Source organism: Callithrix jacchus, chromosome 16 (genome assembly GCF_049354715.1).
Source record: "Callithrix jacchus isolate 240 chromosome 16, calJac240_pri, whole genome shotgun sequence".
Taxonomy (NCBI): domain Eukaryota; kingdom Metazoa; phylum Chordata; class Mammalia; order Primates; family Cebidae; genus Callithrix; species Callithrix jacchus.
In genome coordinates, this window is record NC_133517.1 from 28,820,398 (window position 1) to 28,846,168 (window position 25,771).

The following is a 25,771-nucleotide window of genomic DNA, read 5'->3' on the forward strand; positions in this document are numbered from 1 at the left end:
TCTGTCTTCTTCCTATTTCCTCTCATTCCCTATGAATTTGGACTCCTTCTGCCTCTATATTTTTATCAGGGAAAACTCAGACTTTGCTGTGCAAATGTTTCTCGAGAGATCTAACTCTAGTCAGTGTCTTTTTCCATAACTACGGAGCTGCTTTTCAAATACCTGCTTGGGATCTCTATGTGGACATCTTGATGGCACGTTAAACTGACTTTGTCTAAAGTCGCATGTATGTTCTTATTCCCCACAAATTAGCATCTCCTTCTGAGATTCTTATCTCTAAGATGGGAAACCTGAGCTAGGTTTGATTCTTCCTTTCTTTATATTCTATAGCTAAACAATTGATCTTAAGTCCTCTGCCTTGATATCCTAATTATCTGGTCCCTCCTTTCCATTCCTGCTTCCCAATGATTTCCCAATCTTCAGTGTCCCCCGTCATGTAGCCTACAAATTGTACTTAGATGAACCTTCATCCTTAATCACAGAAGCAATAATTTACTTGCATTCTCAAAATCTCCCACTAGAATACATTAAATATAAACTCATGCTTGGCATCTGAGGCTCTCTACCACAGATTATCAAGTTATCTTTTGGGACCTATTGCCTTCTATTCCTTTGTTCCTGAGGTTGTGTTGAATGGCCCCACAAAGCCAGATCTAGCTTGCACATATAATTTTCTTTGGCAAATACAATGGCTTTATACGTTTTGAAATAGTTGCTTATTTCAAACTAGTTGCTAACATTTATACATTGGAAGGTTTCCACATAGAAATCTAGATTCTGGTTTCTTATGAAAAGGTGGGATGTCTGGCAACTTTGAACCTGCATGGCACAAAGGGCTGAAGCTAGGCCGCCAGACTTTCTGAAAGGGAGAAACAGGCCCCAGTTCACTACAGCCTTCACCTGACTGGTGTCACTCAAATTGGTGCTGGCTTGGTACCTGCAGGCACATGGATTTATGACACTTACTTTATACAATCTAGGGCTCCAGCCAAGTGCAACATTCCCAAATGCATAGCGTCTTTACTTCTGTTTCCCCCTCTTTCTAAAAATGCCCTCTCTTTCCTTCTTTCCTGTCTTTACAGCCCATTTCCAACACCCTATCTTTCTCGAAGCTTTCTGTGAGCATCCTGCTGGATGGGACTGCCTGTTTGTAAACCTCTATAACACTCTGTGGCTCTCTTACGGCCCAGAGCCCACCCTCCTTGACATCATAGTCATATCCTTGCTTTCTCCCTGTTCCTCAGGAAGGGATAGAGATGTACACTTTTCCCCACTGCTCAGGCTTTTTTGAGAAGGGGTTTTCCTCTTGACCTAGACTTTCCTCCTCCTCACCACAAAGACAAAGAGCGTTTGTCCCCACTGCCCTTACCCCTCAGGGACTTGACTGTCTACACAGTGAAGAGGCCCTGTCCTGTTTGGCAATAAAGGCATCGATGTGCAGGTGAGACTGAGGGTGTCCACGCTACCTGTGTGTGTCCATCTGTCCGATTCTGAAGGCGAGTAATGGGAAGCCCCTTACTGAGACACATTTAAGACAGGGCTTCCCATCCTGGGTTTATCAGCAAACCAAGCTAAATTTTCATCGTCCTCTGCTTGAATACTTAACCTAGCCACTGTTTCCCCTTTCTGACCTCAATAGTAAGACTTCACTTTTTCTTAAATCTTTCTCCTCAGCTAGCCAAGGTCATTGCACAAAATAGATACTCAAGGGTATCAAATTGAATCAAAACAATCAATATATATAAAATTCATGGAATAAAATTTCACTTATGCTTATTTTCCCATAAACCATAATTTATAGTCCTTCAACATAAATAAGAAAAATAATATAATTTCCCTGTAATGTTAACAAAATACAAGTGACTCACCTATAACATAAAATATTTCCTATTTACATTTTCCTTTTTATGAAAATCATTATGCATCATATCACATATAAAAAGAAAATATATGTTGCCAAAATCTGCCCAGAAAAAAGAAAATATAAAGCTTAAAAGTCACTGAAGAAAGCATCACACGATATGACCTTTGTCAGCAGTCTCGGAGCTCTTGTTTCCAGACTTTTTTTGATTTTCTGGTTGTTTCCTGACAAATGGTATCATATTCCAATATGGCCACTTTGGAAAATCTCTCTAAGTATTGAGCTGATGCTCCAGTGAGAGGATCACTGAAGCCAGAACCTGGAGGAGGAGGTGGGGAGTCAGCTATTAAAATGAATTAAGCACACATGAATCATATTCTATTAAATATAATGTGACTTAAATATTTCTTCCACAAATGACTATTACATACTACTAGTTCTTATACTAACCCCCAAAAAGCATGGCACTGGCATAAAAACAGACACATAGACCAATGGAACAGAATAAACTACCCAGAAACAAATCTATACAACTATAGTGAATTCATTTTCAACAAAGGTGCCAGGAATATACATTGGGGAAAAGATAGTCTACAAATAAATGGTGCTGGGAAAACTGGATATTATGGATATTATAAAACTGGGTATTATGCAGAAAAATGGAACCAGACCCCATCTCTCACCATATAAAAAAAGTCAAATCAAAATGGATTCAAGACTTAAATCTAAGACCTCAAACTATTAATACTAAAAGAAAACATTGGAGAAACTCTGCAGGACACTGGAGTAGTCAAAGATTTCCTGAGTAATACCCCAGAAGCACAGGCAATCAAAGCAAAAATGGACAAATGGGATCTCATCAAGTTATTAATGAAAAGCTTCTGGCAGGGCGTGGTGGCTCACACCTATAATCCCGGCACTTTGGGAGGTCGAGGCGGGTGGATCACAAGGTCAAGAGATCGAGACCATCCTGACCAACATGGTGAAACCCCATCTCTACTAAAAACACAAAAAATTAGCCGGGCGTGCCGGTGCATGCCTGTGGTCCCAGCTACTCGGGAGGCTGAGGCAGGAGAATTGCTTGATACCGGAAAATGGAAGTTGCAGTCAGCGGGGATTGCACCACTGCAATCCAGCCTGGCGATAGAGTGAGACTCGTCTCAAAAAAAAAAAAAAAAGCAATTTAAAATAAAAATAAAATAAAAAAGCTTCTGTACAGCAAAGGAAATAATCAACAAAAAGAAGAGATAACCTACAAAATGGAGAAAATATTTGCAAACTACCCATCTGACAGGGAATTAACAACCAGAATATATAAGGAGCTTAAACAACTCTATGGGAAAAATCTAATAATTCCATTTTAAAGTGGGCAAAAGAGCCAGGCGCGGTGGCTTACACCTATAATGCCTGCACTTTGGGAGGCTGAGGTGTACAGATCCCTTGAACTCAGGAGTTTGAGACCAGCCAGGGCAATACAGCAAGACCCTCTCTCATTTAAACTTTTATGTTAATAAAAATTAATTAATTAATTAATTAAATGTAAATTAGTACAACCACTGTGAAGAACAGTGTGGAGGTTTCTCAGAAAACCAAAAGTGGAGCTACCACATGGTCCAGCAATCCCATTGCTAGGTATATGCCCAAAAGAAAGGAAATCAGTAAATCAAAGAGGTATCTGCATTCCCATGCTTACTGCAGTACTGTTCGTAAGAGCCAAAATTTGGAAGCAACCGAAGTGTCTATCAACAGACAAATGGATAAAGAAAACGGGTTACATATACACAATGGAGTACTATTCAGTCATAAAAAAGAAAGAGATCCTGTCATTTGCAACATTATGGATGGAACTGGAGATGACTATGTTAGGTTAAATTAGTGAGGCACAGAAAGACAAATTTCACAGATTCTCACTTATTTGTGGGTGCTAAAAATTAGAACAATTGAACTCAGGGAGATAGAAAATGGAAGGACTGGAACGATCCAAGATGGCCGATCGCTAACATCCCGGGATTGCAGCACTCAGGGAAGGTGCGGAGAACTAGAGGACGCCACACTTTCAGACAAAGTCTGGTCGCTCATGGAGCAGAAGATCCCCCAGTGGTGGAAACACAGGAGTCACCAGCGCAACTCTTGTGGTCAGCGCAGCGGTTCCGCAGGCACCTCAACGCGGAAGCGCTCAGCACAGAGTAAACGGGACCCGGTTCCCCTTCTGACCGAGGTTTGGAGCCCCGGGAAGGCAGAGTCGCCTACTACGGAAACAAGAAGGAAGCCCGACAGGAGAATCCTGGGCTGAAAAGCACCATCAGTTTTAACGCCGCTGCTCTGGCCCTGGGAACTAACAACCTGGACATCCACTCAAGAGACCTAATCTGAAAGTTGGTAATTTCAAAGACGACAGGAGGATAAATTTACAATGATGGGAAGAAACCAGCGTAAAAAAGCTGAGAATACTCAACGTCAGAACGCCTCTCCCTCTAAAGATGATCACAGTTCCACATCAACAATGGAACAAGGCTTGATGGAGAATGAGCGCCTCCTGATGACAGAACCACTCTTCAAGGAATGGATAATAACAAACTTCGGTGAGTTAAAAGAACATGTTGTAGCCCAACGTAAAGAAACTAGGAACTTTGAAAAAAGGTTTGATGAAATCCTATTGAGAATAGACAACTTAGAGAGGAGTAGGAGTGAATTAATGGAACTGAAGAATACAATACAGGAACTCCGAGAAGTATGCACAGGTTTAAACACTCGAATTGTTCAAGCAGAAGAAGGGATATCAGAGGTCAAAGTCCAACTTAATGAAATAAAACGTGAAGAAAAGATTAGAGAAAAAAGGATAAAAAGGAATGAGCAAAGTCTCCAAGAAATGTGGGACTATGTGAAAAGACCAAATTTACGTTTGATAGGTGTACCTGAATGCGACGGAGAGAATGAATCCAAGCTGGAAAATACCCTTCAGGATATTATTCAGGAAAATTTTCCTAAACTAGCAAAGCAGGTCAACATTCAACCCCAGGTAATACAGAGAACACCACAAAGATATTCCTCAAGAAGAGCAACCCCAAGGCACATAATCATTAGATTCACCAGGGTTGAAACGAAGGAGAAAATACTAAGGGCAGCCAGAGAGAAAGGTCAGATTACCCACAAAGGCAAGCCTATCAGACTTACAGCCGATCTCTTGGCAGAAACTCTACAGGCCAGAAGAGAGTGGGGGCCAATATTCAACATCCTCAAAGAACAGAACCTTCAGCCCAGAATTTCATATCCAGCCAAACTAAGCTTCACAACTGAAGGAAAAATAAAATCTTTTATGAACAAGCAAGAACTCAGAGATTTTATTACCACCAGGCCTGCTTTTCAAGAGCTTCTGAAAGAAGCATTACACACAGAAAGAAACAACCAGTATTAGCCTTTCTAAAAATACACCAAAAAGTAAAGAGCACCAACATAAAGAAGAATTTACACCAACAAATGGATAAAACAGCCAGTCAACATCAAATGGCAGTAACCCTAAATTTAAATTGACTAAATTCCCAATCAAAAGACACAGCCAAAACCCAACGGCATGTTACATCCAGACCTGTTTCACATGCAAGGATACACAAAGACTCAAAACAAAGGGATGGAGAAAGATTTACCAACCAAATGGAGAGCAAAAATAAATAATAAATAAATAAAAAGCAGGAGTTGCAATTCTCGTATCGGATAAAATAGATTTTAAAGCAACAAAGATATAGTGGTAAAAGGATCAATGCAACAACAAGAGCTAACGATCCTAACACCCAGATAGGAGACTTAGATTCAATGAGACAGAAAATTAATAAGGATATCAAGGACTCGAACTCAGATCCAGAACAAGTAAACTTAATAAATATTTATAGAGCTCTCCACTTCAAATACACAAAATATACATTCTTGTCAATACCACATCACACCTACCCATTAGTTTAAATGAAACATTGATTGGCCATTATTAATACCCAATTTTTTTTCAAAATAAAGCAATATTTCCATTTACTCTCCCTCTTTCTCTTCCTCTTTCTTCCTCTCCTTTACTTATTTTTTTTTTCTTTCCTTCTCTCAAAAAAAAAAAAAAGAAATCAACTTGTAAACCTCTAGATCCAGGTCGGCAATGTCTCTTTCGTTGCTTGATTTCCTTTCTTCCCTTCCCTCCCTCCCTCCCTCCCTCCCCGCTTCCTCCATTCCTTCCTTCCTTCATCCCTTCCTTCCTCCCTACCGTCCTTCTTCCCTTCCTTCCTGCCTTCCTATAAAAAAAAAAAAAAAAGAAAGAAAATGGAAGGATTGTTACCAGAGGCTGGGAAGGATAGTGGGGGCTGGGGGGGAGTGGGGATGGTTAATAGGTACAAAAAATTCAAAGAATGAATAAGAACTAGTATTTGATAGCACAACAGGGCAATGATAGTCAATAATAATTTACTTGTAGGTTTAAAATAACTTAAAGAGTATAATTGGATTGTTTGTAACACAAGGATAAATGCCTGAGAGGATGGATACTCCATTTACCCAGGTGTGATTATTACATATTGTATGCTTATATCAAAATATCTCATATACCCTATAAATATATATACTTACTATGTACCCAGAAAAATTTTTTAAAACTACTAATTTTTGATATAACATATGTTTTGAATTAAAAATGCCATGTTTACTTTTTTTTTTTTTTTTTTGAGATGAAGGATGGAATCTTGTTCTATCACCTAGGCTGGAGCGCAGTGGTGGGATCTCAGCTCACTGCAACCTCCACTTCCCAGGTTCAAGTGATCCTCATGCCTTAGTCTCCTGAGTAGCTGGGACTGCAGGCATGTGCCATCATGCACAGCTAGTTTTTGTATATTTAGTAGAGACAGGGTTTCACCATGTTGTCCAGGCAGATCTTGAACTCCTGGCCTCAACTGATCTGCCCACCTCAGCCTCCCAAAGTACTGGGATTACAGGCATGAGCCACCATACTCAGTTTCAATGCTTACTTTCTAAAATGACTATGTGCCTCAAAAAAAATTCATCTAAAAACTTTTAATGCTTGTATTTAATTATATAAAATTATGTTGGTGCAAAAGTAATTGCAGTTCTAAAAATCACAAATACTTTTACACCAACCTAATCTGATTCTGTACAATACTTTTTAAAACATGTGATGACTGAGATTTATTTCAAAGTAAAGGCACAATCTCCATAAATAATTAACTCATTTCATATTTTACATGCCTATCAAGTTATTTTCTTCAAATAAAAACATTTCTCATAAATACTGAGAAGTAAAATAAAATGTTTACTTAGCTGAAATAGCAATAATCAAGCTTCTATCATAGGGTGGTAGTAATAACAACAGATAGCATTTGTTGAATGATCTTTGTCAAGTACTTTAAATCTATTTTACCCATACAACAACGCTATGAAGTAGTAATCCGTACTATCTCAAGTTACACGTTTATGGACTTCTGTTCTTAGCAGTACAATGGACTTGACACTTTAAAAGACCCTCTGGCAGCAAAATACCTAGATTCCAGGCATTAAGCAAACCTGAAAAAACTTCAAAGAATCATATGGACAAATGCAATTAAGTTGGAAGTTGTTAATAAGAGAAATTTAAAATTCTGATATATTTAGAAATTTATACATGTGTTAGTCCATTTTTACGCTGCTGAGAAGGACATACCTGAGACTGGGTAACTTATAAACAAAAAAAGGTTTAATGTACTTACAGTTCCACGTGGCTGAGGAGGCCTCACAGTCACGGCAGAAGGCAAAAGTCACTTCTTACATGGTGGCAGAAAAGAGAGAATGAGGACCAAACAAAGGGGGTTTCCCTTTATAAAACCATCAGATCTCATGAGACTTATTCACTATTGTGAGAACAGTATAGGGGAAGTGCCCCCATGATTCAATTATCTCCCACTGAATCCATCCCACAACATATAGGAGTTACGGAAACTATAATTCAAGATGAGGATTTGGGTGGGGACACAGCCAAACCATATCAACACACTTTCTAAATTATCAGTCAATAAAGAAATCGTAATAACATAAAAAATATTTGTTGCTGAATAATAAATATCACGAAAATTGTTTAATGGAACAAAAGTTGTATAGAGAGAGGTTTACACCCTAAAATGTCCATGTTAGAAAAGAAATTGAGAATTTAAAAGACAGGTATTAGATATACATTAGGAAAAGAGTAAACTCAAAGAACATGGAGGAAAAAAGATAATATAGAAAAGAGGAGAAATCAATGAGGTAGAAAACAAAGTTACATAAAAGATTTTATAAAAAGACAAAAGTTCTTCACTTAAAAAAACTAATAAAACAGGAAAATGTCTAGTGACATTACTGAAGAAAATAAAAGAAGGCACAAATATATAATATTGAGAAAAAGAGGAACAGAATTACAGATAAAGCAAAGACTAAACATTTTGCTATTAAGTTTTTAAAACTTAGGCAAAATGCAAAAGTTTCTGGAAAATATAACTTACCAAAACTGATTGAAAAATTTGAATACCTTAAGAGTCTTAAATTTAAAATGATTGAATCAATATTAAAAGATTATCCCAAAGAAGACAAATAACCCAAATGAATTTTACAAATGAATTTTCTCAAACTTTCAAGAGAAAGATCATTCCAATTTTAGGTCATATTCTTCAGAGAATAGAAAGAGAAGAAATAGTCCCCAATTCATTCCACAAGGCCATTATAATGTTGACACTGAATCCAGACAAGGACAGAACAAAAAGAAAATTCATGGCAATCTCACTCTACTTACCAACATAGGTAAAAAATCCCAAATGAAATATTGGCAAATTAAATATGTCAGAACATAAAAAATAATAAATCATTTCTCAATTGGGTGATCTCAGGAATGCAAGGGTGACTGAATGCTACAAAAATCTGTACATGTTATTCTTCACACTAAAATATTAAATTAAAAAAATATGATCACCTCAATCAGTTCAGGAAAATTATTTAGTAAAATTCAACTTTCACTTAAAAGAAAAAAGAACTTTAGCAAATAAAGGGAACTTCTTTAACTTCATTAAGCATATCTGTTCAAAATCTAAAGCAAGCATGATTCTTAGGGAGCAAACATTAAAGGGATCTACTTTAAAATTAGAAACAAGTCAAAGATGCCTACTATTCACTTCTACTCAGTATTGTATTTGTGGTTCTAGCTAGCTTAGTAAAATAAGAAAAAGAAAGGCATAGAATTTGGAAAGGAGGAAACAAAACTGACATTATTTCTAGATGATTATGATAATCTACATAGATGATCTACAATAATCTATTAATTATAAGAAATAATGTGACTTTGGCAAGGTAGATGGCTATTAAGACCAAATGACAAAACAACATTTCAAAATACCCGTAATAGAAAGTTAGAAATTTTAATTTAAAAAGAATTGTGGCAAACTATTAATCAATCTCTTAAAACTTTTTTCCTCTTCTTCCATAACAGAATTTTAACTGGGCACATGGCCAGCGAGGTATAGATTACATTTCTCAGCTTACTTTAAAAATAATTATAGCCTTGTTATTAAAGATACTAACAGAAATAAATTTCTATTGTTTATAAGGAACCCAGTTTACAGAATTTTGTTATAGCAGCACAAACAGACTAAGACACTTGTATTATTTATAGTTCTGCTTCTGTTGTTTGTTTCTCCTCTTGTTTTTTGTTATTCTTCTATGCCTAGTAAGTTTTGACCGGATGCTAGACACTGTGTATGAAAACCTATAAGGCTCTGGTTCATCTTATAGTTTTCCAGAGAGAATTTTATTTTCTTCTGTCAGGAAGATCAATTTAATCCAGTCCAGACTGGGTTTTAGGTTTTTTTAAAGCTAGTCTATTAAGCCAGTCATTGTGGCACATGCCTGTAACTCCAGCACTGTGGGAGGTCAATGTGGGCAGATGACTTGAGGTCAGGAGTCTGAGACCAGCCTGGCCAATGTGGTAAAACCCCATCTACCCTGGCCAACGTAGTGAAACCCCATGTCTACTAAAAATATAAAAATTAGCCAGGCAAGGTAGTGCATGCCTGTAGTCCCAGCTACCCAGGAGGCTAAGGCAGGAGAATTGCTTGAACCTGGGAGGCAGAGGATACAATGAGCCAAGATCTGCACTCCAGCCTGGGCAACAGAGTGGGACTGCACCTCAAAGAAAAAGAAAGAAATCCAATCTATCCTTGTTGGTATGCCTTTATTTATAGTGTACAGTCCTATGGGAGTTTCAACTGAAAGCCTAGAGCGTGTACTAACAGCTCTCCATCTTGGCAGGCCTTAAACTCCTACCTCTGTCTCCACAGCAAATGCTGTTACTGAAATCTCTATGCTCAGTTCTTAAGCATCCTAGAAGCTGTTTTCTGCTTGATTTTTGAAAAATATTGGCCCAGTACACAACTATTTGGGAATAGACAAATACTTGGAGAGGAAATTGCTCACAGAATTTGGGGTTCACTTCTCTTTGGTTATTCCTCCATATGTTGGCCTCTCAAGTTCTGTCTACTGGTAAAGGTAGTCTTTTATTTTTTCATTTTTATTTTTCCCTTTCAATTCATTTAATTTCAACAATCTGTCAAAAACAGCCAATAAACAAATACTGAATTACATTCTGTTGGGTTTTTTAAAGGCTCTAGACTGTAAAAAACATCTTGTGTGTCTTCCACCCTGACCACCCTGCTACTTTTCCATATACCACAAGCCACTCATAGACACAAAGCCAGGGGGAAAGCAGACATGGTCTACTTGGAGCCAGTAGACAGGAGGGCGATGAGTCCTGATGAAGCACTTGTGGACAAAATGTAGTTCACTGTAGGGCTGAAGTTCTTCAATATGAAGAAGGAAGCAACAATGACCAAGACCAGGAACAGAGTGTTGTTACAGAAGATGGAAAATGTTGTAGCTTCATAATCAGCAACTTCATTCTTCTTCCACAGGATTCTTTCACCTTTCTCCTTCCGAAACATCTTTCTATTATCAGCTTCAGAAAGTTTTTGAGTCACTTCTTTGGAAACAGCATCCTCCCTCTTCTGTGCTACTTTGTGCTTGAGAACAAATTTCACATTCTTGTATGCAAAGGCTACCAAATATATGCTTACTAGGGTCATCACACTATACAAAACAGCAGACTGAATAAGATCCACATGCCATATTCTCCAGTATACCAGATGGGGATGGCAGACACGATGAACGCGTTCCGCGGAGGACTTGGCCAAGAGGTTGTGGCTGAAATCCTGCAGGAGCAGGTCCTCCTCTGACTGCTGTTTGGAACTGCCTTTGGGAGCCATGGCGGAGTGAGAGACTACAATAGGAAAGATAGTCTTTTAAAAGCTATTTCATCATAGCCAGAGGAAGTTCTCAGGTCGTTTTTTTTAAGGTACGACTATTGAAATAGATGACAGTTGCCACAGTAATCCTTTAAAAACTCTGATCACATTAAAATTATTCTTTTTTAAAATCAATCAATGGCTCTTCATTACAATCAGAGGTAAATTAAAAGTCCTTTCAGGCCAGGCACGGTGGCTCACACCTGTAATCCGAGCATTGTGGGAGGCCAAGGCGGGAGGATCATGAGATAAGGTGTTTGAGACCAGCCTGACCAACATGGTGAAACCCTGTCTCTACCAAAAGCACAAAAATTAGCCCAGTGTGGTGGCGCACACCTGTGATCCTAGCTACTTAAGAGGTTGAGACAGAAGAATCGTTTGAACCCAGGAGGCTGAGGTTGCAGTGAGCCAAGATCGCGCCACCGCACTTCCAGCCAGGGTGACAGAGTGAGACTCCATCTCAAAAACAAAACAAAACAAAACAAAACAGTCCTCTCTATGGCCCTATACAATCAGATGCTCCATTATGTTTCTTACCTCATCTTCCATTACTTAGACACACTGTAGTCTTGATATCCTTGCAACAGGTCAGGCACCATCCTGCCCTGAGAGCCTTTGCTGATCCCAAGTGAATAACTTAACTCCTTCACTTCTTTCAAGTCTTTGTTCAAAGATTACTCTCTGTTAAACCTTCCCTAATCTCTCTATTTAAAATTGTAAATCACTCTATTCTGATATCCCTTACCCTGCTCTATTTTGTTGTTTCTACTGCACTTCCCTTCTGGCATACTATACAATAGACTCATTTGTTATATTTAATGTCTATTGGTTATATTCTTCCATTAGAATGTAAACTCCACCAGGGCAGAGATCTTTGTTTCATTCAGAGATATTCCTTGAGCTCAGGCACCTAAAGCAATGTCTGCCACAAAACAGACAATCAATTCATACTTGTTGAATGAAAATGAATACACAATGCATGAGCTGCCTTCTTTTTTTTTTTTTTTTTGAGACCGGGTCTCCCTCTGTCATCCAGGCTGGAGTGCGGTGGCACAATATAAGATCATTGCAACCTCTGCCTCCCAAGCTCAAGCAATTCTCCCACCTCAGCCTCTCAAGTAGACAGGAGTACAAGTGTGAGCCACCACAGGATAATTTTTGTATTTTGTAGAGATCGGATTTTGCCCTGTTGCCCAGGCTGGTCTTGAACTCCTGGGCTCAAGCAATCTGCCCGCCTTGGCCTCCCAAAGCACTGGAATTATAGGCATGAGCTACCATGTCTGGTCCATGAACTCCCTTATTGTATGACTCTGAAGGAAAATAACTTTTAATAAATATTTACTGAAAATTCAATCTGTTGCAAAAACTAGTGTAGGCACTATAGGGATATGAAGGTGAATAAGATACAGAAGCCATAATGATGGCCTATTGGAAAAGAGGCTGGCAAATGCTCATTTTGGCCAAGATTCAAAGGAATGTCTTTTGTTCATTTTTTTTGAGATGGGGTCTCACTCTGTCATCCAGGCTGGAGTGCAGTGGTGCAATCTCAGCTCACTGCAACCTCCACCTCCCAGGTTCAAAGAGTTCTCCTGCCTCAGCCTCCTGAGTAGCTGAGATTGCAGGCACATGCCCCCACGCCCAGCTAATTTTTTGTATTTTTATTAGAGAAGGGATTTCACCTTATTGGCCAGGCTGGTCTTGAACTCCTGACCTCATGATCCACCCACCTTGGCCTCCCAAAGTCCTAGGATTGCAGGCGTAAGCCATCATGCCTGCCCAGCAATGTCTTCTGTTCTAATTAACATTTATATTTTTATTTTACACTGTCTGTTGATTACAGAGGCTTTTTTAGTATATGGAAATTCAGATAAAGAAAATATTCAAGAAAAAGTTCATGAACATTTAACCTTATAAACTTCTATAGAATGAGCTTGCAGAGTTACTAACAAGTCAATTCTGACAGCTGCCAGTAATGTCAAGAGAAGAGTTACTTAGTCATTTTGGTTTTTGTTGTTTGTTTGGAGGTGTTCAGTTAACTCCATTATTCCATAAGCCAAAGTCATGGAAGTATGAGTGTGTTAGAGGAAGACAAGTATGATTACGATAAAAATTTTAAATAAGGTTTTAAAAATATTTAACTTTATTTTTCACTTTTATTTCAAATTCAGGAATACATATGTAGGTTTCTTATATAGGTAAACTTGTGTCATGGGGATTTTTATACAGATTATTTCATCACCCAAATACTGAACCTAGCACCCATTAGTTATTTTTCCTGATCCTCTCCCACCTCCGATTTTCCACATTCAGGTAGGCCCCAGTGTCTGTTGTTTCTCTCTGTGTGTCCGTGTGTTCTCATCACTTAGCTACCACTTATAAGTGAGAACATGCGGTATTTGGTTTTCTATTCCTGCATTAGTTTGCTAAGCATAATGGCCTCCGGCTCCATCCATGTTCCTGCAAAGGACATAATCTTGTTCTTTTTCATGGCTGCATAGTATTCCATGGTGTATATGTACCACATTTTCCTTGTCCAGTCTACTACTGATGGGCATTTAGGTTGATTCTATGTCTTCGCTATTGTGAATAGTGCTGCAGTGAACAAAAGTATGCATGTGTCTTTATGACAAAAGGATTTATATTCCTTTGCGTATAGACCCAGTAATGGCATTGCTGGATCAAATGGTATTTCTGTTTTTAGGTCTTTGAGGAATCACCACACCATTTTCTGCAATGGTTAAACTAATTTACATTTTTATCAATAGTGTATAAGTGTTCCTTTTTCTCCATAACCTCTCCAGCATCTATTATATTTTGACTTTTTAGCCATTCTGATTCAGCAAGATGGTATCTCATTGAGGTTTTGATTTGCATTTCTCTAATGATCAGTGATATTGCGCTTTTTTTCATATGCTTGTTGGCCACATGTATGTCTTCTTTTGAAAAGTGTCTGTTCATATTCTTTGCCCATGTTTTAATAAGGTTGTCTTTTTCTTGTAAATTATTTAAATTCCTTATAGATGCTGGATACTAGACCTTTGTCAGATGCATAGTTTGCAAAACTTTTCTTCCATTCTGTAGGTTGTCTGTTTACTCTGTTGATAGTTTCTTTTGCCGTGAAGAAGCACTTTAGTTTAATTAGATCCCATTTGTCAATTTTTGCTTTCGTTGGAATTGCTTTTGGCATCTTTGTCATGAAATCTTTGCCTGTTTCTATGTCTAGAATGATATTGCCTATATTGTCTTCCAAGGTTTTTATGGTTTGGGGTTTTACATTTTAAAATAACTTGAGTTTATTTTTGTATATAATGTAAGGAAGAGGTCCAGTTTTGATCTTCTGCATATGGCTAGCCAATTAGCCCAGCATCATTTATTGAATAGGGAGACCTTTCCCCATTGCTTGTTTTTGCCAGTTTTGCTAAAACTCAGATGGTTGTAGATGTGTGGCCTTATTTCTGATCTCTTTATTGTATTCCATTGGTCTATGTGTCTGTTTTTGTACCAGTACCATGCTGTTTTGGTTACCATAGACCTGCAGCATGGTTTGAAGTCAGGTAGTGTGATACTTCCAGCTTTGTTCTTTTTAGTTAGGATTGCCTTGGTTATTTTTGGCTCTTTTCTGGTTCCATATGAATTTTAAAATAGTTTTTTCTAGTTCTATGAAGAAAGTCCTTGGTAGTTTAACAGGAATTACATTGCTTTGAGTAGAATAGTTATTTTAACTATATTGAGTCTTCCTCTTCATGAACATGGAATGTTTTTCCACTCGTTTGTGTCATCTCCAATTATTTTTTGAGCAGTATTTTGTGGTTCTTCTTGTAGAGATCTTTGTAGTTCTCCTTGTAGAGATCAGGTTAGCTGTATTCCTAGGTATATTATTCTTGTTGTGCCAACTGTGAATGGGACTGTGTTTCTGATTTGGTTCTTGGCTTCACTGTTGTTGGTGTATAAGAATGTTATCAATTTTTGCACATTGATTTTGTATCCTGAAATTTTGCTGAAGTTGTTAATCAGCTTAAGAAGCTTTTGGGCCAAGACTATGGGGTTTTCTGGATATAAGTTCCTGTCACCTACAAGCAGGGATAGTTTCACTTCCTCTCTTCCTATTTGAATAAACTTTATTTCTTTCTCTTGCCTGATTGCTCTGGTCAGAACTTCCAATACTATGTTGAATATGAGTGGTGAGTGTCTTGTGCTGGTTTTCAAGGGGAATGCTTCCAACTTGGCTGTTCAGTATGATGTTGGCTGTGGATTTGTTATAGATGGCTCTTATTATTTTGAGGTATGTTCCTTCAATATGTAGTTTATTGAGAGTTTTTAACATGAAGGGGTGTTGAAGTTTATCAAAAGCCTTTTCTGCATCTGTTGAGATAATCATGTGGTTTTTGTCTTTAGTTCTGTTTATGTGATGAGTCACCTTATTGACTCAGGTATGTTGAACCAACCTTACACTGCAGGGATAAAGCCTACTTGATCGTAGTGGATTAGCTTTTTGGTGTGCTGCTGGATTCAGTTTGTCAGTATTTTGTTGAGGATTTTTACATCAATGTTCACCAGAGATAATGGCCTGAAGTTTTCTTCTTTTTGTTGTGTCTCTGCATGTTTTCATATCAGAATGATGCTGGTCTCATAGAATGAGTTATGGAGGAATCCTCCTCCTCAAATTTTTAGATAGTTTCAGGAGGAATGGTACCAGCTCTTCTTTGCACATCTGGTAGAATTCAGCTGTGAATCTGTCTGGTCCTGGGATTTTTGAATGTTAGGCTATTTGTTACTGATTCAATAAAAATCTTAAGCATTTAAGGAAATAGTTGTTGCACATAAGGAAAGGATGAATCATTTGACAGACTGAAGGACAAATGGCAAATAAAATATATCTTAGTGCCATAAACCCTTTTAATCACCATGAACTTAGGAGTAACTTGACTTAAGAGTAGTTTTTTGGGAACAAAACTGTTGGTACATAGATAAGTTTCTGTACTGAAGGTCATAAGCACACAGGATTCACAAAAATAACAATTAGAAGATAAAGCTAGAAAGGCAAGCTGAGGGAAGATGGTAAGGGGTTCAATGCCAAGCTAAAGAGTTCATACTTAGTCTGTGGGTAATGAGGGAGTCATTGTTTTTGAAGAAGAGCATAATGTGATTAGAAGTCAAAGTTTTAGGCATTTTTTGTGGCATTGAAGGATTTGAAAGATCAGACATTCAAAACAAGAAGACCAGTTTGCAGGCTACTAAATGGCCCGAGTGAGATATGATGAGGGCCCACCCTAGGGTCCTGAGATTATAAAAGCCATGTTTATAATGAACCCAGAATCCTCTTAGTTTATAAAATAAACAAAGCTTGAAAGAAGTAGTAACAAAACAAAGACAATTAAACCAATGAAAAAAGATAAGGTACATGACACCCAAGACAGGTGGTAGGAAAAAGGACGAGTCAGCTTACCTTTTGATTTCTCCTGAAGTGGTGCCACACTGCCTGTCTCTTTGGTCTTCTTTAACCTAAACATTAAATATTATCATAAAATCACAAATATAAATTCAGGGTACAGTGAAACTCAGTTGTTGAATGCCATCACATGGAAATTAAATAAATGTTTAATAAAGGAAAATATTTCCATTATAAAATTCCATCAGAAGCAGATATGAGCCAACGTAACACCTTACTTTTTACCAGTGGCTGAGTGGTATGTCTAACTTTTCCCACAGATCTTTATCACACCTTTCACTATAGTCGTGACTCAAGCAATGCTAAGAGAGAGGGAATTGAGATAAACAGACCATTTGCATATGTTGAATACCAACTACCACTGATTTGTGCACTTTTTACCTATCAATCACTTCAATCTAAATTTTGCCATAACTTTTGTTCCTACTGAATACATCTAGATAATAAGTAGATTATTAGGGGAAATATATCATGATTGAATCTGCTGTGGGTGAGAAAACCCATTATAGAAATCCCAAATTTCTTGTAACAATATTTTTTTTGAGACAAGGTCTTACTGTCTCCCAGGCTAGCTTGATGCAATCACATAGCTCACTGTAACTTTGAACTCCTAGGCTCAAGCAACTTTCCTGCGTCAGCTTCTCCAGTAGCTGGGATGATAGGTACATGCCACGACACAAGGCGAATTAAAAAAAAATGTTTGTAGAGATGGGGTCTCACTATGCCCAGGCTAGTCTCAAACTGCTGGCCTCAAGCGATGTTTCTGCCTCAGCCTCCCAAAGTGCTGGGTTTCCAAGCATGAGCCACCACGTCCAGCCTCATGAAACTATTTTACACTTTAAAAGTCAGCAGCAACTTCGCAGTACTCCACCTCTAGGATACTATTATCATTTATATTACTAAAGCGTGCTCTGAGATTCACTAAAAAACTTTGCTAACCAATAAGAAAATTTGAAAAAAAATTACACTTTTAATCAAATATTCACACAAGGAGGGAAAAAAAGAGAGTAAGGAGTAGTGCATAAAACAAACAAAAATGACTACTTCCCCACTTTGCCAAAACTGCTCCTTCACAGGGCGCTGTGCAACGTGCAGAGGAAAACAACAGACTTGCAGGCACTCTGACATGTTCTCACTACAACGGCTAAAATGAAGACACTTGAGTTAAAGGCAGGGAAAGAACTAACATTTATGTTTGCCAAGCACTTTATATACATTATGTCATTTGGCCATTACTATTCCCCTTTATATATGAAGAACACTTGTCATAACATGAATAAAATATATTCAATTATCCTTCATTGACTTAAGTAAATTCACATTCAAATCAATGTAAAATGTGTAGAAATAATTTCGCAGTCAAATCACAAACGAAAAACAGAAACAAACGAACAAAAACCTGAAATATGTGGAAGCAATACGAAGCAAAATAAAGACCCCAAACTAACATCCAGAAAGGACTAATTCACGGTGTTTTCCAGGCTTCCAGTGTCTTTAAGATGATCATGTGTATGGAAGGAAGGGTAACAAGACCAGTCCATACTGATACAAAGTCCATTGGCACAGGCAGCCCTACACACTCCTACCACCTCCCCAAAGGGCACTGTTACCCTTGATGAAAATGACATAGGTTGGGAGCAGTGGCTCACACCTGTAATCCCAGCACTTTGGGAGGCCGAGGCAGGTGGATCACAAGGGCAGGAGATCCAGACCATCCCGGACAACATGGTGAAACTCCGTCTCTACAAAAACACAAAAAATTAGCCAGGCATGATGGTGGGACCCTGAGATCCCAGTTACTTGGGAGGCTAAGGAAGGAGAATTGCTTGAACCCAGGAAGCAGAGGTTGCAGTGAGCCGAGATCATGCCACTGCACGCCAGTCTAGCAACAGAGGAAGATGTCATCTCAAAAAAAAAACAAAAGAGACTGGGCACGGTGTCTCATGTCTGTAATCCCAGCACCTTGGGATGCCCAGGTGGGTGGATCACGAGGTCAAGAGATAGAGACCATCCTGGCCAACATGGTGAAACCCCATATCTACTAAAAATACAAAAATTAGCTGGGCATGGTGGGACGCTCCTGTAGTCCCAGCTACTCAGGAGGCTGAGGCAGGAGAATTGTTTGAACTCGGGAGGTGGAGATTGCAGTGAGCTGAGATCACGCTGCTGCACTCTAGCCTGGCGACACAGCAAGACTCCGTCAAAAAGAAAAGAAAAGAAAGAAAGGGGAGGGGAGGGGTAGGGGAGGGGAGGGGATGGGAGGGGAGGGGATGGGAGGGGAGGGAAGGGGAGGGGATGGGAGGGGAGGGGAGGGGAGGGGAGGGGAGGGGAGGGGAGGGGGAAAGAAAGAGAGAAAGAAAAGAAAGAGAGAAAATGACAAGCTGAGAGTCAGGGGCACAAGTGTCTTGGTTCCAATGTAACTGACTGTCCTTAGTAGCTTTATAGTCATGTTTCAAACAGTCCCTCTTCTTTCTGCATCCCCGCCATTGATGTAAGTTACCATTAGTAGCAACTCTCTCTCTCTCTCTTCCATTTCTGATTCTGCCTTATTTTCTTCTAATCTTACTTTAGAAAGAACAATTTTGCATTTTATATTTCTATAACTTGAAAATCTGTCTTCAGATAATATTAAAAATGATGAGAAAAGTTATATGTACGATATTGTTTATCGTGTTATTTACAAAACCAAAAAAATCAAAGCATCTAAGTAAACTGTGATGAAGTAACTGTGGATACTCAGTGAAATATAATGTGGTTGATAAGACTGTGATTAAGTAACTGTGGATACTCAGTGAAATATAATGTGGTTGGTAAGACTGTTTAAAGAAAATATAGTGGCATGACAAAGTGTGTATATTAAGATTTTTAAAAGGCAGGATAAAAATTTTAAGTACACTAAAATCATGACAATGAAATCCATGAAAAAGAATTTTTCTTTCTTTTGATAGAAGGGAATATTCAACAATAAAAATGGATATGTTAGGATGGGTAGATTATCAAATAATTATTTTCCTTTTTTCTGCAAAGTTCTTATTCTTATTTTCATAATTTAAATAAAAATTATTAACTTGTCATTTTAATATTACCCAAATTTATTTCAAGAGTACTTAAAAAGAACAATAATATTAGCTGGAAAACTCAAGAAACATCTTTTGAAATGTTAATCTTATGTTCTAGGTATGACTGGATGACTTTAAAGTTCATTATAATAGGAAGATAATATAAAAATGTAAATCCTCCCCTAAAGAGAGTTGCAACTCTGAATACTATAAGTACTTCACTTTTTTTTTCTTTTTTCTTTTTTTTTTTTTTTTTTTTTTTGAGACGGAGTTTCGCTCTTGTTACCCAGGCTGGAGTGCAATGGCGCAATCTCGGCTCACCGCAACCTCCGCCCCCTGGGTTCAGGCAATTCTCCTGCCTCAGCCTCCTGAGTAGCTGGGATTACAGGCACGCACCACCGTGCCCAGCTAATTTTTTGTAATTTTTAGTAGAGACGGGGTTTCGCCATGTTGACCAGGATGGTCTCGATCTGTTGACCTCGTGATCCACCCGCCTCGGCCTCCCAAAGTGCTGGGATTACAGGCTTGAGCCACCGCGCCCGGCCCTTTTTTTCTTTTTTAATAAAGACTGTTTCTCCATGTTTGTCAGGCTAGTCTTGAACTCCCGACCGCAGGTGATCCGCCTGCCTCGGCCTCTCAAAGTGCTGGGATGACAGGCGTGAGCCACCATGCCCAGCCAAGTGCTTCACTTTTTTTAAATGCTACCGGAATGAATAACTACTAGACATTTCTAGACACTCAACAAGTATCAGAGGAACAAATAAACCAAAGCAAAAGCTGTATAGAATGTGAGACTATCTTACTGACTTAGAGATCCCTTTGGAGAGTTTTCTTTTCTTTTCTTTTTAAAATAGAGATGGGCTTTTGGGCTGGGCATAGTGGCTCACGCCTGTAATCCAAGCACTTTGGAGGCCAAGGTGGGCAGATCACCTGAGGTCGGGAGTTCAAGACCAGCCTGACCAACATGGTGAAACCCCATCTTAAAAAAAAAGAGATGGGGTTTCACTGTGTTAGCCAGAATGATCTCGATCTCCTGACCTCATGATCCATCCGCCTCGGCCTCCCAAAGTCCTGGGATTATAGGCATGAGCCACCGCACCCGGCTGAGTTTTCTTTTAATAGCATGTCAGTCAGTCTGATTTTTAGCAGGAAAAGTATTTATAATAATGTTTTCAAATGCCAGTATTCAAAGTCAGGGAGACTTCTGGCAGAAAAATCTGTTTCTGATAGTCGATGCAGGATGTCAAATAGGCCAACATTTCATTCAGAATCTTCCTTCACACTACTTCAGTCAGACTAGAAATGAAGCACAAGGTTCTATATGCAGGGAATAGAAACTTATTAATTTGCAGAGAGTTAATTTTTAGCATTAGAAAAAAAATGCCCTTAAATCTTTTCTGGTAATGTCACTAAAAAACAGAGAAAAGTGCCAACTTGTCAAACTGAATAAAATGGCTTAGATTTTAAAAATTAAATTATTCAAGAAAAACAAATCAACAACAGGCAAAAATGAATTCAATTCACTGGCCAGAAAAACCTCACATTCAGCAGTATTACTAAAAATACAAAATGAGACTTTAACAGCGGTGACCTACCTGACTGCAGACACCTTGGCATCAGCACGTGGCAGTCTTTTCGGAACCTCTAGTGAAATTGAACTCACCACACTTTTTGGGGAACTTTGCAGTCCTGGTAAATATGGCATTTTGATACATTCTTTGAGGTCTCCTAGACCAAATGCTGTGGCATATTCTGGTTGAAAATATATAATAATCATCTTGATTAAATGTATACTTCTTGTTTTACTATATACTAAAATACATAATGAAATACACAAAATAGTAACCATTAAGTTAAAAAAAAAAGTAACTGTAATTTATCTAGCGTCTTTCCCAGGAGAATGGCTTTCATTCTGCATCTTGACTATAAGGATTGCAGGAAGGAGTAGATTAAGGGGTTGATTAAGAGTGGAATAAGATAGAACCCAATCTTCAGACAAAAAAAACAAACAACAAAATAACAAAACAAAACAAAAACAAGAGAAAAAAGAAACAAGAGTGGAATAAGGAAAAGGAACAGCTTCACAGATCTTCCACAGTCATCACTATCCTCTGCCTTCATTATTTTACTTAGAATTCCCGCCATATTAGATACCTTCACACTGAAACAAAAGGCACTTTGAAGAGTATTGTATTATCTAGCACTCTGAGTCTTTCCACTTTCCCGCTTTTATGTAAATAAGAGGTGTAAACACATGATCATCTGAGCTAGCAATAGGACGTCAAAGAATTCCACTTGAGGCACTGATTTTAATTTTCCGTATGCGAAATTCCACACCAAATCTGTAAACCGTAACACTGAAGCATCAAGGCTGGTTCTTCTACTAACCTCACATATCCATCGCACAGAGAGATGGTCAAATTATTTTTTTTAATTTTAAAAGCATTAAATGGAAAAGAAAAAAGAGATTAAGAGGTTAAAGGTGTGGGTGTTCTTTGAACTAAACAGAGATTTTTTTTTAAAGGATTCTCTGCCAGGTGCAGTGGCTCACGCCTGTAATCCCACTACTTTGGGAGGCCAAGGTGGGCAGATCATAAGGTCAAGAGTTTGAGACCATCCTGACCAACATGGTGAACCCTGGTCTTTACTAAAAATACAAAAATTAGCTGGGCGTGGTGGTGCATGCCTGAAATCTCAACTACTCAGAAGGCTGAGGCAGGAGAACAGCTTGAACCCAGGAGGTGGAGGTTGCAGTGAACTGAGATCACACACCATTGCACTCCAGCCTGGGCAACAGAGTGAGACTCCACCACACACACACACACACACACACACACACACACACACACACAAATTCTACAAAGCAAGTGTAGCACAGCAATAACAATGGTATTTAATGGGACTAAAGTCATTATATTGAATGTTCAAAATGTTATTTTGTAACTTTTGATTTTTCCTCTTTTGGGAAAAATAGCTTCTCTTGGTCAAAAAGTATATAGACTCTTTTTTCAACAATTAGATTTGGGGATAGGAGGGTGGATAAACTGTTGTCTGAGTACCTTTAATGGGAACCTTGTGAGAAAGTTGAAGAAAATATATAGCAACACATTCAAAACCAGAGGGATAAATCATTGAATAGTTTGAATTTTACTACTTTCAAGAATTATTTTTCCATTAATAAAGTTGGAAGCAGAATTCAGAATAAACAAATATAATTAACTTGAAAGTAAGGGGCATAGCTATTAATATACTCATCTATATGTCAAAAGTTCTCAAACTAGTCTTCATTGAGCAACTATGGGATTTAAGACACTTTCCACATAAATCACAAAAATAAAATTTTGGTAAGTTTTTTTTTTTTTTGAGACAAGGTCTCGCTTTGTTGCTCAGACTAAGTACGGTGGAGTGATCATGGCTCACTGCAGCCTCAACCTCCCTAGGCTCAGGTGACCCTTCTACCCTCAGCCTCCCAAGTAGCTGGGACCACAGGCACACATCACCACGCTCAGCTAATTTTTGTGTTTTTTTTAGAGATGGGGTATCACCATGTTGCCCAAGCTGATCACTAACTCCTAGGCTTAAGAGGTCCACCTGCCTTGACTTCCCAAAGTGCTGAAATTACAGGCTGAGCTACTGCACCTGGCCTTGCTTAGAATTATTAATACAGGGCAAGGCATGGTGGCTCAAAGCTTGTAATCCCACCACTTTGGGAGGCCGAGGTGAGTGGATTACCTCAGGTCAGGAGTTCGAGACCAGCCTGCCCAACATGGTGAAACTCCATTTCTACTAAAAATAAAAAATTAGTTGGGCATGGCAGCAGATACCTGTAATCCCAGCTACTTGGGAGGCTGAGGTAGGAGAATCGCTTGGACCCGGGAGGTGGAAGTTGCAGTGAACTGAGACTGTGCCATTGCATTCCAGTCTGGGGCGAAAAGAGTGAAACTCTATCTCAAAAAAAAAGAAAAAAGAATTATTAATACATAAAAGCACTGTTAAAGATTTGGATGTCTTAAAATATAAAAATCACCTTGAGTTATTTAAAAGAAAACACTATTTATAAAATGGATTGTGATTCAACAGATATAGTACTGCGTTGGATATTGAGAAATGCAGTTATTTAAGACAAATTTGAGTTTTTTTTAAAAAGAAATGTTGTTCTTTAACATTTGTTTCCATCATGAGTCACAGAATTACATTAATTAAATTAATTTTAGTTTGCTTCCATTTTTCTTTTTCAACAACTTAAGATGTAATTCTTATATAAATATCACAGAAAATGTCTCTTCCCTAATGAAAAAAAATACATGTAAATTAAAGGCACTATTTCTATGTTTTCTTAAGGAAAATAATAATAATAAAGTTACCTTTCCTAATCTTTTGTGTTTCTAAACCTGCTTTCCTCCAACTACTGTCAAAAATAAAACAGCTGCCAAAGGAACTTCGGGTGGCTTTAGAAGTTGCACATTTGATTTCAGGAGACAGCATGGACATTGTTTCTTCTTTCAACAGTGCTGATGAGAGGGAGAGGCTGCTGCAAAGACGGGACACAAAATACAAAGAAAACAAGGCATGTCCAAGGCAAGGCAAACAGATGTGTCAGAATATTTCTCTTTCAAACTTTGAATATTTTAATGAATTCTTTCAAATTCCAGGTTACAGACATTGGGTAATATTTTTAAAAAGTAAAGTCCAGTAGCAAGTTATCACCTACAAGACGACGAAATACTTGGGTTCTCTCAAAAGCATTATTATTATAAAATGCATTTGTGCCTGAAAATAAGACAAATTCTATGCTTCATGAAAAATAAACATGTTCTCTAAATAATCATCACTTTTATTCTAAACATGGACACAGAAGGAAAATCATGTACCCTGCTTACTTAATATATTAAACATATATTCAATTCAGTCATATACATTAAGTATCTATTACATGCAAGGCATGACCACATCCAGAGTGTACAATGATGAGCAACTCTCGGGAGTCCCATGGGTATGGTGAGAAGTGACATCACTATGACAGTTACCATCTATGAAATGCTATTTTTCCAGGATCCTTGCTGGGCATTTTGCATCCATTTTTTCCAGTGATCACAACAAAGAATTATAGATCACCAGATTCTGCTATGCTCATTCATTCATACAAAATAAATTATTTACTGAGTGCTGATTTTATTCCAAGAACTACACAAAGCCTTAGAGAAACATGCTAAGCAAAATGGTTCCTGCCTTTGAGGAGCTTAGAATCTAGTAAAAGAAATGCAGATCAGAAAATGGATAATACAGTTTTAGTAAGTGCTATGATGGGGGGGGGGCAAAAATTAAGGGTGCCGTGGGAGCACACAGGAGGGAATCCCACCACAGTCTTGGGCATTAGGGAACCATTTCTGGAAGAAGCTGACAAAGCAAGAATGTGGGATAGCAGAAGGAGGAAGAGATGGCTCCTAGCAGAGGAAGAGCATTGTGATGGTTAATATCGTCAACTTGACTGGATTGAAGGTTGCAAAGTATTTTTCCTGGGTGTGTTTTTGAGGGTGTTGCCAAAGGAGATAAACATTTAAGTCAGTGGATTGGGAGAGGCAGACCCACCCTTAATCTGGGTGGGCACCATCCAACAAGCTGCCAGCATGGCTAGAATAAAGCAGACAGAACGTGGAAGAACTTGAGTTTTCTGGCTTTCATCTTTCTCCCGTGCTGGACGCTTCCTGCCCTCGAACATCAGACTCCTAATTCTTCAGTTTTTGGCCTCTTGAACTTAACACTCAGTGATCCCTCAGGGGCTCTTGATACTGTCAGTTTCCCTACTTTTGAGGTTTTGGGACTTGGACTGGCTTCCTTGCTCCTCAGCTGGCAGACAGCCTATTGTGAGACTTCACCTTGCCACTGTGAGTCGATACTCCTTAATAAACTCCTCTTCACATATACATCTATCCGATTAGTTCTGTCCCTCTAGAAAACCCTGACTCACACAAGCACGTAAAAAGCATGGCTTTCTCAGGTGAGGGACAACATGAATGTAGTTTGGCACAGCTGCAGCGTGTGTGCTGCACACCAGCAG

At 38.5% G+C, this 25,771-nt stretch overlaps 1 protein-coding gene and 1 pseudogene across 2 annotated transcripts; both read right to left on the minus strand.

Moving 5' to 3' along the window:
• Nucleotides 1-1,976: 1,976 nt before the first annotated feature.
• Nucleotides 1,977-24,204, minus strand: C16H8orf89 (chromosome 16 C8orf89 homolog). The gene is made up of 4 exons (XM_008982771.4): nt 24,078-24,204; nt 21,309-21,465; nt 16,652-16,707; nt 1,977-2,180 (listed from the first exon to the last, which is right to left on the minus strand). Exons 1-4 carry the CDS (start codon nt 24,202-24,204, stop codon nt 2,032-2,034), a joined length of 489 nt encoding a protein of 162 aa, XP_008981019.1. The 3' UTR covers nt 1,977-2,031.
• LOC100408112 (translocon-associated protein subunit gamma pseudogene) lies at nt 10,400-11,181 on the minus strand (annotated as a pseudogene). Its single transcript, XR_013528264.1, has one exon. The product of XR_013528264.1 is annotated as a translocon-associated protein subunit gamma pseudogene (transcript).
• Nucleotides 24,205-25,771: the final 1,567 nt, after the last annotated feature.

Excerpts from the sequence above, each read along its gene's own strand:
- C16H8orf89 (XM_008982771.4), bottom strand. The coding sequence starts at position 24,204 with ATGTCCATGCTGTCTCCTGAAATCAAATGTGCAACTTCTAAAGCCACC. Across the intron at positions 21,466-24,077 it reads AACACAAAAGATTAGGAAAG|AATATGCCACAGCATTTGGT; the intron begins GTAACTTTATTA and ends ATTTTCAACCAG. Across the intron at positions 2,181-16,651 it reads ACTTCAGGAGAAATCAAAAG|GTTCTGGCTTCAGTGATCCT; the intron begins GTAAGCTGACTC and ends CTCCTCCTCCAG.